Genomic DNA, 17,133 nt, shown 5'->3' with positions numbered 1-17,133 from the left:
ATTCAGAGATAATTATTAGTCAATTGGCAGACGACACAGTTTTATTTTTGGAAGATTCTCTTCAAATTCCGATTGCATTCCATACTCTCCAGCTTTTCTCTATAGAGCTTCAGGTCTACACCTTAATCTTAATAAGTGTGAACTGCTTTCAGTTAAAAATTGCTTGACTTCTTCAATTAATGGTATTACTGTTAAAAATAGTGTTACTTATTTAGGTATACAGATAATTGAAGACAAGTTAAGGTGCTCTGCTAACTTTGATCCAATTATAACAAAAAAAAAAAAAAAGGTTTAACTGCTGGTTGCAAAGGGACCTTTCTTTAAAAGGCAGAAGTTTACTTGTCAAAGCTGAGGGCTTATCTCGCCTCACTTATGCTGCTCAATCTTTGCATATTGACAAGTCCACTTGCAAATTAATAGATAGTATTTTGTTTAAGTTTTTATGGAAAAACAAACCCCACTATTTAAAGAAGGCAGTCATAATAAACTCTCACAAAAATGGAGGACTAAATTTTATTGATTTCAATACATTAAACAGCTCAATTAAAATCAATTGGCTAAGTCGATTCCTTAATAACCCAACCTCTGTGTGGAATATATTCCCTCAGTTTGTCTTTTCACAATTGGGTGGAGTACATTTTGTTTTAATGTGCAATTATGGTATTCAAAAACTTCCTGTTAAACTTTCTAACTTTCACAAACAGGCTCTTTTGGCTTGGAATCTTATGTACAAGCATAATTTTTCCCCCCACAGGTGTTATATTTGGAACAATAGGAATATTTTATTTAAAAATAAGTCTTTGTTCTATAAGCACTGGTTTGATAATGGAATATATCTTGTGGGGCAGCTCTTTGATAAAAAAGGCATATTGTTCAGATATGCTGAATTTCTTTTGAAATACAATATACCAGTAACTCCTAAAGAGTTTGCCATTGTTATGGATGCCATACCATCTGGTTTATACATGCTTTTCAAAAATTACACATTAACTATGAGTTCAATTTCATTACCGGAGCCTGTGAACACTCTTATCGGGAAGATATGTTTTGTTGAAAAGAAAGGAAGAATCCAAAAAATAAGAGCTATACTCATTGAAAATGTTGCTTGTGCTCCCTCTGCAGTTTCATATTGGAATAGACTTTTTGATAATTTAAATTGGAATAACATATGGTCCTTGCAACAAAGATTTTTACTTACAAACAAAGTAAAAGAAGTTTCTTTTAAATTACTTCATAATATATACCCTACCAAAGATTTTTTAAGAAAAAGATTCAACTCTAATTTCGACACCAAATGTACTTTTTGTCAGAATGACACTGAAACACTTCTTCATATGTTTTGGTTGTGCAATTATACTCAGCAGTTTTGGAAATATGTTGGTTTATTTATTTCAAATAATATTGTTAAAGGTTTTTTCCTAAATTTGTTATTTTTGGATTTTTTGAAGGAGACCCAAATGTGTGTTTTATAATAAATCTGATTTTGTATTTGTGTAGGTTTTATATACATAAATGCAAATTTTCTAACTGTAGACCAATTTATGTTGTATTCTTGCAAGAGTTTAAACAGTATTTAAAAACAATTTTGTTTTCTCTCAACAAGAAAGCAATCAAAACATGCACAATTTGCACGACTTTTAATCTTTTCAATGTTTTTATTTTGTGATGTCTCTTAAATTTTATAATGTCCTCACCTTCTTATAAATGTATACTTTTTCTTTTGTCTGATATGAGCCATTATAATTATTTTATTTTTGTTGGTATTTTTGTTCTTTTCTTATAATGTTATTCCTTATTGTTGATTTGTTGATTGTAATTACTCAATTTTGTTCAATAAAAAAATACATATATATTTTGCTTTGAGTATTTAAGCTCATTAAAACACACTGAAGTTCCTGGTGGCAAAACTTGTAACATTGTTTCTTATGTGTTATGTGTAAAGTAAAGTAAAGTAAAGTAAAGTAAAGTAAAGTAAAGTAAAGTAAAGTAAAGTAAAGTAAAGTAAAGTAAAGTAAAGTAAAGTAAAGTAAAGTAAAGTAAAGTAAAGTAAAGTAAAGTAGATACACAGAGTTATATGTTTTTCATTAGTTGATGGTTCAGATTTTATAAGTTGGGTAAGAGCGCCACCTAGTGGATAATAGCAGAATTATAGATTACGTAAAAACTCGGCAGGTAAATGTCATTGGCAGGGAAACGTTTTTTTCTTAATTAAAGAGATAACTTGTCAATGGCGGAAAAGAGTTAAGTATTAACATTAAATCAAAACTAAACAACAGATTAATAAATGAAAATGTTTAACCCTTTAAGTTTAACCCCCTATTTTGAGTGGAAGGGGAGGTGATGTGCACCTTCAAATTAATTTAAATTAATTTAACTCTGTCATTCTTAAGTCTAGAAGCAAAATCTTTTTTTTAAGACAACACTTTAAAGGTTCTAAAATGAAGTGTCTAGAGTTGTAAATATGAAATAAAAAAATACCTATAGCAGTTTAAGTTTATTTTTTAACTAAAAATATAAGTGTATTTAAAATAAGGCCATGAGTCTCAATAAGTTCTGTTCCAAATTTCAAGTTAAAATCACAACTATGTTTTACCAACTAAGGCCAGTAGGTGTTAATGGTTTGCTGCATACTCACAAGTCACAAATTAATAAATTACTGTCAATGCATCACTATTAATGAAATATGAAACATTAGAGTTTACCATGGGTGCGTTTCCCGAAATCCACCAAACACTTGCATGTTTTCCTATTTAAAGTAGTTACACGAGTAAATATGATGGAACAAAATAAAACTTTTGTTTGGGGCCATGGGTATGAATGGGGCTAAGCTAAATGCTAACACATTCACGACGCGCTGTACAGTGCACGCATTGAAAAAAGATAGCCATGTATTAATTTGTCTAAGTTGAGGTAAGAACATAGTAAAATATTGAAAAACGGTGGTGTTTTCCTTTAACTTATGAGACTAGATTTGTTGCACTTATATTGCTGTTCTTGTGTTGACTTAATTACTTATATTGTTTACCTCATTTGTAAGTCGCTTATAATAAATGCACCTACTTAAAGATTATTGTTGTAATTTATAAATACACAAATTTGTCACACAAATATCTCAAATTTGTCACACATCCAGACAGTATATAACAATCATACAAATGACGTGTCTGACAGTTGTACAGGAGATCCAGATGTTGCTTTTTGTAAATTACAGCAGAACCGGATCATCTATAAACAGGAGACCGATATAAATCTGATTTCTGTGTTTAGTTAGATATGCAGATGATTCCTGAGCTCTTATTTATTCATATATTTACAATTAAATTTTAAAAAAGTGATGATTAATAAATCCCACTAAAAATGTTGATATTAACATTGCAAAGAAAAGCTTTATTCTTAAATTGTCATTTTTGTACAGACCTTTTGACACATTGTTTCAAGGCAACATTTTTGTCTTTATAATGCCATTAAAAACGTTTGTGAAAAGTTTTCGTTGGTGGTTTGTTTAGATTATTTTATACAATATTACAGTTATCTCTATAGACAGCAAACATAACCAGTGCTTTTTAAGAAAGTGAATTCCCTCAATACATCTGAAACCACACACACACAAAAAAAACCTCAATAAAGTCACTGACTCAAAATAATAAAAAAACAGTAAACAAGTGAACTTAATCAATCTCAGCATAACTGATTTATGGAAGCACATTTACAACAGTAACACACAGTGGATGAAGTTATAAAGCTCATATGTGATTAGTTTTTAAAATCCAGTTCAACAGACACCTATTACCAATGTCTAGATAAATCAACAACCAACTAATCATTTAAAAACTCAACATTTAAGATTTTATTTTTGATCTATAATACTGATCATAATGTTTCTGTTATGAAAAGTGTTAGCACTTCTAAAAGCTACATCTGTTATCAATATCAGAATAAAAAAACATAACACCCATCAATGTTTTGATTTAACACACATATATTATATTTATAAGGTAATTTGTAAAAACGATGTAAAACTAAATAATATTTGAAAGGCATACAATGTAAATCATAAATCTATAAAAGGTTTAAAAATGTCAAAGAAACTCTTCTAGATTTTTATCTGATGTCCAAGCAGTCCAGACCTACAATTAAAAAGATTTGTTTTCGTGTTACTTCATCAAATTTCAGATTTACTGTTAGTCATCCAATTAAAAATAAAAATATTAACCATGAAACTCAATTTCAGACCTAGGGCCCTATCTTGCACCCAGCGCAATTGACTTTGTCAGTGACGCATGTATCATTTCGTATTTTGCACCGGCGCACAGCGGGTTTTTCCCTCCACAGACGCACATCGGCAAACTAGGGAATGAACTTGCGCTCCCTGGGCGGTTCAGCGCAAAAGGAGGCGTGCTCCGGCGCAAACCATCTCTTATGCTATTTTGCAGTTTCAAAAAACAATTGCGCTAAAGTCAGTGGCGCGTTGCGCGTGGTTCATTATGCTATTTTAAGGGCGCATGCTTGACCATAATGTATAGCGTGCACAACGCGCATTGCTTATCTAAGATGCAACAGTTATTTTTGCAAATCATAAATTGTTACAATAAAAAATATAAGATAAGGGAAATCATTAAATCATAAATTGTTACAATAAAAATATTAATACATGAGATAAGGGAAATCATTGTGGTGAGCATTGTGGTGATAGTTTTTATTTATATTGTGTGGCAGCGTTAAACAATTATCATGCAAATAACGATTAAAATATTTTCATAAGTTTGTTGTGTGGCTGTATTACATTTATTTTATCTAAATAATAATTAAAATGTTATCATAAGAAACCTTCATGTATGTGAACTTGATTTGTAAGTGTACTTTGGGGTTGGACCTTGCTTGCGTATCTTGTGTCCGATTTCAAAGCCCCCAAACCCTTTCAGTGGTGAGGGTGGACGCAGCGATGTCCTCCTGTGTGCCCGGCGTGCCCGATTTATGCTGGCAAGCTTGGGATCCCCCCGTCTCCTGACATCATTGTAGTGCTTGGCGCAGCTGATGAGACAATTGCGTCTATTTCCTCTCACGCCTGTTTAACCGACGCTGATTTGGGCGGGTTTCTCCCACCCCCATACAAAACAACTTCCCTGTCTTTGACTGCCCTTACAAGAACGTCGGTCTCCTCGGCTGTGAACCGCTCCTGGCGTGCGCCTGTCAAATCCGTCATAATAATAGCAACCCGCCATGGAACTTGCGCCCTTGCGTTTAAAGGGAATGTTGGATAGCGTTCTGATTGGTTTATTTGACGTTACGCCCAAACCACACCTATGAATAATGAACCTACTTCAGACCAACCCCTTATTGATTTGCGCCCGGCGCAAGACTTATTTTTCCCGCCGGGAAAATAGCAACAGCGCCCAAGATCCGCCCACAAAGTCACTTGCGCTTTGCGCTTCGGACTTGCGTTTCAGATCGTTAAAATAGGGCCCCTAATGACAGAAAACAACAGACAATAAACTCATACAGTACCTTCATCTTCTTCCATTATTGATTCACACGACTGCATTCATGAATCTTTAAAATAAAAAATAAAATAATAAAAAAATGCGAATGACAATTTACTCTAAAGATGGAGTGATAAACATTTTAAACAGAGTCACACTGATTATTATTTGAACTGTTACTGGTTTATATTCAACAACAAACTCCAGATTCCTCTCTGAAACTGTCTTTGTAACTTTACTAAAACACTTAACCAGAGACATTATAATAGAGACGTAACCTCCAGTAGATAAATTAATAATAGAAATTGAACTTTACTCAGTATTTCTGCTTTACAGTTAAACACTTTACACTTATGTATGGTAGAAAACTTAAAATGATGTTTAAAATCGCTTTATATGAAGAACAGCGTGTCACATCACAGGACTTTCATACGCTGCATTATAAATCAAAGATCAACAACACATAACATCAGTATATAATGTGTTACTCACTGTGTTAACTGGGTCTGTAGAAGAGCATATAAGCACTTGAAGACCTGTAAAGACATTCATTTAATAATCTTCATAACTATAATATCACAGTTAATGAAAGATAGCAGATACTGTACCTGTACACGAAGTTCTCGTCTCTTTGTGAAAGATTGTTCAAATAACTCTAAAGAAAAATGAGTAGATTATGATAAAATATTATAAGAAAAATGTTAAATTCTTGTTCACAAACACACATTAATATAAATATATGTAAATACCTCACACATGTGGGTTTCATCAAAGCGATACCATTGTTGATTTTCACATTTGATGTCTGCATTAAAGTGTCCACTTTGATCTGAGCCATAGTAGTTTATTATGGCACAAAGCTCAAAGTCATGAGAGGAAATCTGAAATTAAAGACAAACGATATTTATTTGTCTTGGTTTCATGAATGTAAGACAGCTGTTTAAGAGATCAGCATTGTGTTTCTTGTGGAGATACTCATAAAGCAATCAAATCTCCAGGTGGTGCTGATAACCAGGATTCAACCTCTCTATCTTCCAGATCACTGAAGGTCTACTGAATCTATGTAATACCATACATTGTATGTTGTGATGCTAAGGGTTTATCTTCATGTTTGGTGTCATTTTAAAGGTCATGGTGCGATGGGTAAAAAGGTTTCATTTCTATAATTCTAAGAAAAGGTGTGCCAAAGTTTACAATTTAACAATCCCATTTTGTGACCCTTCAGTTATTTATTTATTTATTAATTTGTTTATGTGTTCATTTTATTTACCTTAAAAATATATATTTTAAGTAGTCTAAATAAAAAATGAATATGTTTTGGTGCAAATTGCTACCTGGATTGACATTTTAACACTTGCTAAGTGTGTCCCATCAGATAAATAATTTTTACATGCACGCTTGGGATCTTCACGCCAACTAGAACACTTGGGCAAAATACAGGAAATACGTCATGTAAGTATTCAAGTGATCAAGTGCAAAGACCGCAAGTGTGGTTATTTAGACGCGGCCTAAATATGTTACATTTTTCACGATATATGTGTGAATGCATACACACAGAAAATCATTGGTAGTGTGAATGAACCAAAAATCAAAGTATCCCGGAAAAATTCTGGATGCATTTTCTGTGTATTTCTCGGTGTGAAAAGGGCTTATTAAATCATAAGCACTTTGTAGTAACTTTCCATACCACTTGGTATGTATTTCGTCTATAGGTACGACTTTTTAACTTTTGATCATTTTAAATAATTTAACTGAATCATATTCTGCTTTGTATTGTTTAACTCAACGTTGAACCTGCCTGACATAATAAATTGTTATCATTGAAAATTCTTCAAATATTGTTATTTCCAGGTAGATTAAAAGGGAGTCTGGTATTGTACATTTATTTGTAATTACAGTAATGTTTCTCGTTACAGTATACATACACTATAAGTATGTATCTGTTATCACCCAGTACTTACCTAGAGTTACATAATAACTACCAAGTATGTACTGGTAAGTAGAGTAATGATACCAATTAATTACCATGTAGATACCTTCAAGTAAGTACCACACATTTGTCGGTAAGTACAACTTGTTTACCATATATGTACAGGGTAAGTATGTACTGTAAAATAAAGTGCAACCGAAAATGTTGTGTTATGCGCCAGGGAAAGGAAAAACATGAAACTCTTTACATGAAGTAAACTAAAAAACAGAAGTAATCTAATAATGTTTAAGTCATGTGAATCAATAGTATCACATGTAATTACCTTCAAATGAGGACGAATGGTCAATTCCAGTTCATTTTTCTTGTAGGAATCCACACTTTCTCTTATATATCTCCTCAAACGTACAATCAGTATTTTTTGTGAGTGGATCTCGTGTTTCTAATGATATAATAACTCAGTTTTAAGACAAAGAATGAAGCCTTAAACATATTTAGTAAATTGTGGTAAATGTAATATTTCAGAACTTCACACCATCAAAACATGTGTAAATATTTACTACATGATAAAAAGTTACTTGCCGTTCTCAGAGGTTCTTTGCAGTGATGACAGAACTGCTGCATGATTCCTTCTCTTATCTGTAGAGCATCTTCCTACATAATAAACAAATCAAATGATATCAAATATAACATCTAAGAAATAAAATTTCATGATGATAATGTATTTATTACAGCTGCTTTTACTCTTTTAATGATGCACTTGTAATTTATTCTCAACATTTGATATAAGTTAGACTTTTATTCAGTACTAAACATCATAATCTACATACCACATCTTGAAATTCTTGAAAAGTGACTGAGATGATTCCAATTATTGAAACAGTCCAGCATAAATGACATTTTTCATAAAACTGGTCAGCAAACGTAAAAATCTAAAGTCAAAAAGCAGATTCATTAATAATCTATGAATATTGATACTTTAATCACAAAGTTATAAAACTACAAATAAAAAGTATGTAAGATTTTTGGCAGATTTTTTGCTTGTTTTATGCACAAAATCACTTAAATTTGATATTATTGGTCTAAAATCTAGACTTATTTTCTTGGGTCATTTTGCTCATCAAGAAAATGCATCTTAATTTAAGAATTGTTAGATATTTTTACTGAAAACAAGACAAACACTAAGATGCAGTGTAGGAAGCAATCAATTTATTTAAGCTACATTTCAACAAAAGTTTTTTATTTTATTTTACTTTACTAACCTTTTTTGTTTAAAGGTAGCTTAAATAAATTGATTGCAACCAATTACCTTAAAACAATTGAGTAAATTGAATGAATATTTTTTTCAGAGAGGTCTCTACAATCAGAGTCAAAACTAAATATGAACATCCTACCAACTACCAATAAAATTGATTTTAGACACAGACCGTAAAAACATTTAAAGAAAGAAACTTGAGTAACCTCAGATGAGCGAGTTGCCATAAGTACCTCCCACAAGCCTTGCGCTAAGTATTGAATTTCATTTATCATCCGAAAAATGACTTCTAAGAAATACACAAAAATTAATCAATAAGAATGTTACAGTTATGTATATTATTTATTTATATTGATTCAAAATCTTTTTTTTAACTTAAATTTATTTACTTAATTCTGTTCTGTAATGTAACATAAAGATCTCGTCAGCTGTTTCTTGAGTTGATTGTGTTGAGACCGCCCCCTGCTCGGTGTCCAACGTTTCGAACAACACCTTTAACTCTTTAATGAACTTATCCTCAGTAGACCCATCGCCTGTGTTCAGTCTAAACAACACATGATATATTAACTGTAATAAACTCTGATGAATCACAACAGAATGAAATGAATGAAGTTATTAATTTACCTCATAACATGATCTCTGTATTCTTTAGTCATGTAGAGAGTTTGCAGAAGTGCATTGAAACAGCTGCCCCATCCAGGATTTTTCAAACCACAATATCCTTAAATCAGAAACACATTGTTATCAACATCATTTCATCTATCAAAGCCATAAAACCCCTTTTAAGTCAAATTTTTATGACACAAGTATATTTATTGTTATATTTTATTTATTAAGAATGAGCTATTAAAGTCAGTAGATGTGTATTCTGATCAAGGTTAACATTTTTGTTAAAACTAAACTGAAAGAAAAATAAATTAAATTGAAATGACAAAATCTCATACCAAAATGATTTTTTTTACTTAAATTATTAACATAAAAACAAAACTATAAAAATGAAGAATAAAACAAAATCTAAAATGTCTTGGACACTTGCTTTTCCTCCACTCATTGCATGGCCCCACAAAAAGTTGTCACATATGTGTCATGTTTCACGTGTTTTGTGTGGAAGCACATGACCATAGATTGTGTTGGTGTGCCATGTGCTCTCCTGACCTTTTTGCAAAGTTTTGTTGTTTTGCCCCCTCGTCATTTGTATGCCCTTGTTTAGGATAAAGGCCTTTGTGTTTACCTGCTGTCTGTGTCTTGGTTTTGCCTCTGATATCCCTGACACATGTGCCATTAAAAAAACATGTACGGCTGCTTTAAAGAGTACTCTGACTTACTTTACTCTGGTAAATAAATGATAAATACCAGACTTACCCATAAAGGGACGGATCCTCCCCTGAAAGAAACATTTAACATTCATTAACAACTGACATAAATATCTTCCGACATGTAATGATAACAAAAGTGTAATCATACTACTGTCGTATAACAATTAATCGCAACTAATTATTTGCAGAATAAAAGTTTTTGTTTACATAATATATCTGTGTGTGTGTACTGTCTGTATGTAAGAAATATGTATATATAAATTTACACACACATGCATGTATACATTTAAGAGATATTTACATGTGTATATACATTTTTATAGTTATATATAAATTATATTATATATGAATACTTAAAGGTGCAGTGTGTAGATTTTAGTGTTGTGAAGTGCACCCCTCCCTTTCCAAACACATAGAGAAGTTACGGAAGCCGCCACAGCACAAACATATCATCGCCTGAGACAACGTAGTGACAAACACACTCTGTAGAGCAGTTTATTCATTTAGGGCTACTTTAGAAACATGAAGGCAAAAATGGTGGCATCCATATAAGGGGACCCTCGGTGTAGGTAGATAAAAATGGCTGATTCTAAGGTAATAAAAACAATACAGTTTATTTTGTAAGGTCTTTAAACAGCAATGAAAACATAGTTGTCTATATTAGAATGCATTGCTGTCAAAAGATCCTTCTAAAAATGTATACATTGTACCTTTAATATATACATATATTTTCTTAAAATTATACATGTTTGTGTGTGTATTTATGTATACATAATTATTATACATAGTAGTACACACATATATACAGTGATGTGAAAAAGTGTTGGCTCTCTTCCTGGTTTTTATTGTTTGCATGTTTGTCACACTTTAAAGGGGCAACAAGTAGGATTTACCCCCATCTAGTGGTGGAATTGTATTTTGCATTCAAACGAACATTGCTCTCTAGCGCCTCCCCTTTCCAAATGCGTGTTGCAACTACGGTAGCCGCTATGTAATCACTAATCTCCTTTGTCCGTTGCAGCTGGTTCACGTGTTCTGAATGAAAAGTGCTTTTTGTCCCTCTCTGCTATTATAGTTTATCAATACGGCGAAACGATATGGAATCCTCCTTGGACTTACCCGTTCAATGTAAGTAAAGAGGAGAAATTCTAAGCTTACAGAGAAAAGTCAGATCACTGGCAGAGGTCATTTGACACCAACGAGGACATATTTATGAATAAAGTCATTGATTTTGATTAATAAAACACTTAAAATCCTACTTACAGTCCCTTTAATGTTTCAGATCATGAAACAAATTTAAATATTAATCAAAGATAAGACAAGTTAACACAACATGCAGTTTTTAAATGAAGGTTTTCATTATGAAGGGAAAACAAAATCCAAACCAATATGGTGCCGTGTGAAAAAGTGTTTTCCCCCCTACCCCCAAAACATAACTTATCTGTAGTTTATCACACCTGAGGTCAGTTTTTTTAGCCACACCCAGGCCTGATTACTGCCACAGCTGTTCCCAATCAAGAAATCACTTAAATAGGACCTGCCTGATAATGTGACGTTAAAAGAAAGTTGGGATCCAAAGATATTCAGAACAAATGTGAAAGAAAGTAATTGAGATCTATCAGTCTGGAAAAGGTTATAAAGCCATTTTAAAGCTTTGGGACTCCAGCGAACCTCAGTGAGAGCCATTATCCACAAATGGCGAAAATATGGAAGAGTGGTGAACCTTCCCAGGAGTGGCTGGCCGACCAAAATAACCCCAAGAGCACAGCGACGACTCATCCAAGAGGTCACAAAAGACCCCACAACAACATCCAAAGAACTGCAGGCCTCACTTGTCTCAGTTAAGGTCAGTGTTCATGACTCCACCATAAGAAAGAGACTGGGCAACAATGGCCTGTATGGCAAAGTTCCAAGATGATAACTGATGCTGAGCAAAAAGAAGATAAAGGCTTATCTCAGTTTTGCCAAAAAACATTGTGATGATCCCCAAGACTTTTGGCAAAATACTCTATGGAGCAGGGATGGGCAACTTCGGTCCTGGAGGGCCGGTGTCCTGCCAGAGTTTAGCTCCAACTTGCCTCAGCACACCTGCCTAAAAGTTTCTAGTACGCCTAGTAAGACCTTAATTGGCTGCTTTAGGTGTGTTTAATTATGCTTGGATCTAAACTCTGCAGGACACCGGCCCTCCAGGACTGAAGTTGCCCATCCCTGCTGTGGACTGACGAGACAAAAGTTGAAGGTTATGGAAGGTGGATGTCCCATTACATCTAGTGCAAAAGTAACACCGCATTTCAGAAAAAGAACATCATGCCAACAGTAAAATATGGTGGTGGTAGTGTGATGATCTGGGGCTGTTTTTCTGCTTCAGGACCTGGAAGACTTGCTGTGATAAATGAAATGATGAATTCTGCTCTCTACCAACAAATCCTGAAGGAGAATGTCTGGCCATCTGTTTGTGACCTCAAGCTGAAGCAAACTTGGGTTCTGCAGCAGGACAATCATCCTAAACACACCAGAAAGTCCACCTCTGAATGGCTGAAGAAAAAAAATGAAGACTTTGGAGTGGCCTAATCAAAGTCCTGACCTCAATCATATTGAGATGTTGTGGCATGACCTTTTAAATAAGGTTCATGCTCAAAAACCCTTCAATGTGGCTGAATTACAAGAAATCTGCTAAGATGGGTGGGTCAAAATTCCTCCACAGTGCTGTAACAGACTCACTGCAAGTTATCACAAACACTTGATTGCAGTTGTTGCTGCTAAGGGTGGCCCAAATAGTTTTTAGATTTAGGGGGCAAGCACTTTATCACACGGGGCCATGTGGATTTGGATTTTGTTTTCTCTTCATACTATGAAATGTTAAAGTGTAACAAACTTGCAAAAAAATAAATAAATCAGGAAGTGGGCCAACACTTTTTCACACCACTGTATGATGTAAACAAAAACTATTAAACGATTAGTTGCGATTAATCGTTATGCAGCCCTAGATCATACCTCAGTTGTAACTGTGATCACATCAGATTCAGTTGTATAGTTGAGTTTCCCCACTGCTGCACATTTAATCTCATATTCAGTGCCTGGTCTCAGATCAGTCAGAGTTACAGTATTTTGCTCCTTCAGCACAGGTTGAGATGTCCAGATCTTCTCTTGCTTTATTTTGTAGAGTAACCTGAGTTCCTCTGTAGCAGGACATGTTGAGGGCTTCACATTTATAACCACACTGTCACCTTTAACCCCTGCTGTGATTGGACGAGCCGGCTGTGATGGAGGAGTGAAGCAAACAGGTTCAACACATCCACCTTCATACAGGAGAATGCAGGAACCTGGATGATCCTCCATTTGTTTTGATGACACAATAAACTTGGCTGGTTTACGATCTTTTGAACGAATCAAGCTCTTAAACATCTCCAAGTTGCTCCTCATAGTCTTGTGGATGGCAGGGGTGAGCCATGACATTTCCTTCTTGGAGTCCAGGTCATTTTTATTTTTCATTGTGGAAGATCTTAGATACGTCAATTGTTTAGGAAGGAGCACATCTGACCAGTTCAATGATGTGAATGTGTAGCTAACCAGATTTTCCACATCTAGATCCATCAAGATTGCCTTTCGGTTGTCTTCTACCTTTGCACCAGAATCAATCAGCTGTCTGAGCAGTGTTTTAATGATCTCAGACTCTTTCTCTCTCATCTTCATCCATTCTGCAAGCTCACTTTCTCTGAATGGAGATTCATGATGATCTTTCAGTAGATCAATCAGTGCTGAGTCTTCAATGTTTTCTCCACGGATCTGAGGCAACAGAGAGCCGAGTTTCTTCATGAGACTCAACTTGTATTTGTTACAGTTCTGCTTCATCTGCTGTATTTTATCATGAAATGGAGGTAAAGCTGAAGCAGAAGAGTCTTTCAGAAGATCACTGCATTTCATCTCAGTTGTATTTAAACTCTCTAATGCTGATTCTATGTCACTGACTAAATCAATGCTGATTTCCTTCAGAAGTTTTAAAGCTCTCGAGTTAAGTTTGCTCAGAGGATACAGCCACACTCTCAGTGGAACCACAAGATCTCTGTTTCCTCCCAGCAGTTTTGGAAGTTCAGCGTAAACCTTCAAAGCATCTTCAAATGAAGTCGGATTAGACGGCAACTGAAAATCACCATAGAAAGTGACACTGAATTTTTGCACCGCATTCTTCTGAACCTCATTCAGGTTTAGATTCGCATTTACGTCTACTGTAATGATTCTGAGTTTCTCGAATGCTGCCTTCACCTCTTTTTGTACCACAGATTTGTCCTCATCTGAAGAAACCTCTCTGTCGAACACAAAGCAGGCGTCAGCTCCGTACAGCACTGCCGTCACCACATGTGTCGCTGTATCGTGATCAAACACCTCATGGTGAGCTATATTTTCAGAAGCTAAATGGTTCATGCTCAGTTCTTCAAACCTGGTAGTTGAATGATAATGTAGAGTCAGTCTCTGCTGAATGAAAGACTTCTTGGTGTCATTGAGATATTTGGCTGCACCGGTTACGTTGATCAATCCACCCAACAGACTCAATTTCATAGAGGCTTCAATGTTCAATAAGTTTGATTTTTCTTCAATAGAGTCTGAAGCTGTAACTTTGAAATCTGTATTAATTTGGGGATGAGATCGAATACTCTGCTTGAGCTTTTCTTCACCCCACAACGTGATTCCTGTAGAGAGATTTTTTTAGCCAAAAAAGACAAAAATAACACACCAAAATTGTACTTATAAAACTTTATAAAATTGATGCCCTGGTTTCCCTGCGTTTCCCAGGTATCATAGCTACATCTGTAAGATGTCTGTGTTAAAACATCTGATACAAAAGGTCTTATATTAGTGCTTCCTGGAGCACATTCTCTAAATCATTTGTTACCTTTATCTGTGTAAAGATAATTGTAGAGTGGTACCTGGCACAAGAGCATCTTTCCTGCAGTCGTAGAGCATCCCCAGCTGAAAGGGTCTCCCTAAAGCAGCAACTTCTATCACATTCACTCCTACTGACTCCATTCTGAACACTGACAATATAAGAGCACATCAGTGAGGATTAAATCATTCATCATGAACATCTTACATTACCTAATAAAAGTCGAAGTCTTACATTCGTAAAGCACAATTCACTATTTCATTGCTAAAAACAATGTTATTTTGTGTATTTGGTATAATACAATGTGTTTCCGTGGTTTATGCTTTAAAAAACACATTCTGTTTTATGTCTTATGGTTTGCTAAGCAACAAAAGGGCCGCTTGGATTTTCTTTTTCCATCTTGTTTAGCGGGCTGCTGGGGACCGGTTCCTCGCTTCTCAGAAGAGCCCGGGGAGGAATGGGGCGGCCGCTGCAGGACGCCCTCGGTGAGGGGCAGGCTGAGGCAGGCACCTCCACTCCTTTATTATTCTAAATTAGATGGACCTGTTTGAGGTCGTTAGCTGCATAAAGACACCTGTCCACCCCATACAATTAGTAAGAATCCAACTACTAACATGGCCAAGACCAAAGAGCTGTCCAAAGACACTAGAGACAAAATTGTACACCTCCACAAGGCTAGAAAGGAAGAAGCTAAACATGACTGTCAATCTCCCTCGTACTGGGGCTCCATGCCAGATCTCACCTCCTGGGGTCTCAATGATCCTAAGAAAGGTGAGAAATCAACCCAGAACTACACGAGAGGAGCTGGTCAATGACCTGAAAAGAGCTGGGACCACCGTTTCCAAGGTTACTGTTGGTAATACACTAAGACGTCATGGTTTGAAATCATGCATGGCACGGAAGGTTCCCCTGCTTAAACCAGCACATGTCCAGACCCGTCTTAAGTTTGCCAATGACTATTTGGATGATCCAGAGGAGTCATGGGAGAAAGTCATGTGGTCAGATGAGACCAAAATAGAACTATTTGGTCATAATTCCACTAAACGTGTTTGGAGGAAGAAGAATGATGAGTACCATCCCAAGAACACCATCTCTACTGTGAAGCATGGGGTTGGTAGCATCATGCTTTAGGGGTGTTTTTCTGCACATGGGACAGGGCGACTGCACTGTATTAAGGAGAGGATGACATGTATTGCGAGATTTTAAGGAACAACCTCGTTCCCTCAGTTAGAATATATAATAAAAGTAATAAAATATATTAATTAAGGCCTAGTCTAGAATAATAAACTGTCATGGAAACTGCCCATATGTGATTGTAGAGCTTGACATTTAACATATTAGAGCAACACCTACAGGACGAATAGACACTAAACCTCTGCCAAAACGGTTCTGTATGTTCTCTTATCTGAACAAAAAACTCCTCTGAAAGTGCGCCCCTCCTAAACTGTTGTGGCACCAGCCGCCACTGAATATTGTGTTGTTTGTGAAACTGAAGACTTTGTTCAAGTTTGAAGAAGTTGTTCAGCCTGTTTCTCACTTTATTAAAAAACGTGCCCCCCATAAAAACGAATTGTTCTGTCCATGGTCCTGTGCACAGTATATTTAGTATTGCTCAAATAAACAGTAAGCAGTGGATTTTGTCCATTACAACGAAATTGTCAAGTCATAGTTTACATAAGAAAGAAATTAGCCTAGCCTAACCAAATACATTTTTACATTAATTTATATATATTTAAATTAACTTTATACATGTCAATTTATAAATGTATTATTAAATATATATTTTTTATTGTTTCAATTTATTAAATTACTTCAAAACTTGTTTCTATAAAGATTTATATAAATGTGTCTATGTGCTGATTATTTTATAAAGGTTAATTCACTCACCTTCATCAAAACCCTTCTGTCCCAGAGGAGCTGAACTACATTACTGTAATCACACTGTCATTGGGTTGTACTATAACTGTTTCTCAAACGAAGACTGCGCCCTCCTGAGGTCACATAATGCAGGCTACATACGTCATCAAGCCTGGTTTATTTCAGTTAACAGAGCATAACATTCGCAAGTCATAAGAATATTAGCCTACAACAGTTACGACTAACTAAGTATACTAGTAAACTTTATAATAGTTAATATTCTGCAATAAGACCTCCGAAGGATGCAGCCTTCCGTTTGAGAAACGGCCAATGTTCGATATGAAGCAAACTTTCATTTTCACTTTCAGTTCATTAGCGCGTGTTTATGACAGACGTAATGGCCTCGTGTGCTGTAT

At 35.0% G+C, this 17,133-nt stretch overlaps 1 protein-coding gene across 1 annotated transcript; it reads right to left on the bottom strand.

Annotated features, from left to right (window-relative positions):
• Positions 1–941: 941 nt before the first annotated feature.
• Positions 942–17,045, bottom strand: LOC141362502 (verrucotoxin subunit beta-like). The gene is made up of 15 exons (XM_073864691.1): positions 16,748–17,045; positions 14,904–15,011; positions 12,973–14,666; positions 10,025–10,046; positions 9,287–9,383; positions 9,052–9,206; positions 8,869–8,951; positions 8,238–8,339; positions 7,990–8,061; positions 7,733–7,849; positions 6,230–6,361; positions 6,089–6,135; positions 5,973–6,016; positions 5,506–5,550; positions 942–4,127 (listed from the first exon to the last, which is right to left on the bottom strand). The coding sequence occupies exons 2-13, from the start codon at positions 15,001–15,003 to the stop codon at positions 5,977–5,979; spliced, it is 2,661 nt and encodes an 886-aa protein (XP_073720792.1). The 5' UTR covers positions 15,004–15,011; positions 16,748–17,045; the 3' UTR covers positions 942–4,127; positions 5,506–5,550; positions 5,973–5,976.
• Positions 17,046–17,133: the final 88 nt, after the last annotated feature.

Source organism: Misgurnus anguillicaudatus, unplaced genomic scaffold, assembly GCF_027580225.2.
Source record: "Misgurnus anguillicaudatus unplaced genomic scaffold, ASM2758022v2 HiC_scaffold_27, whole genome shotgun sequence".
Lineage (NCBI taxonomy): Eukaryota > Metazoa > Chordata > Actinopteri > Cypriniformes > Cobitidae > Misgurnus > Misgurnus anguillicaudatus.
The sequence above is the reverse complement of the archived record's forward strand: the minus strand, read 5'-3'. Positions and strand labels throughout refer to the sequence as shown.

Coding starts and splice junctions, on each gene's coding strand:
- LOC141362502 (XM_073864691.1), bottom strand. CDS start 15,003: ATGGAGTCAGTAGGAGTGAATGTGATAGAAGTTGCTGCTTTAGGGAGA. Junction 14,667..14,903: donor GAAAGATGCTCTTGTGCCAG/GTACCACTCTAC, acceptor ATCTCTCTACAG/GAATCACGTTGTGGGGTGAA. Junction 7,850..7,989: donor GCAAAGAACCTCTGAGAACG/GCAAGTAACTTT, acceptor TTATATCATTAG/AAACACGAGATCCACTCACA.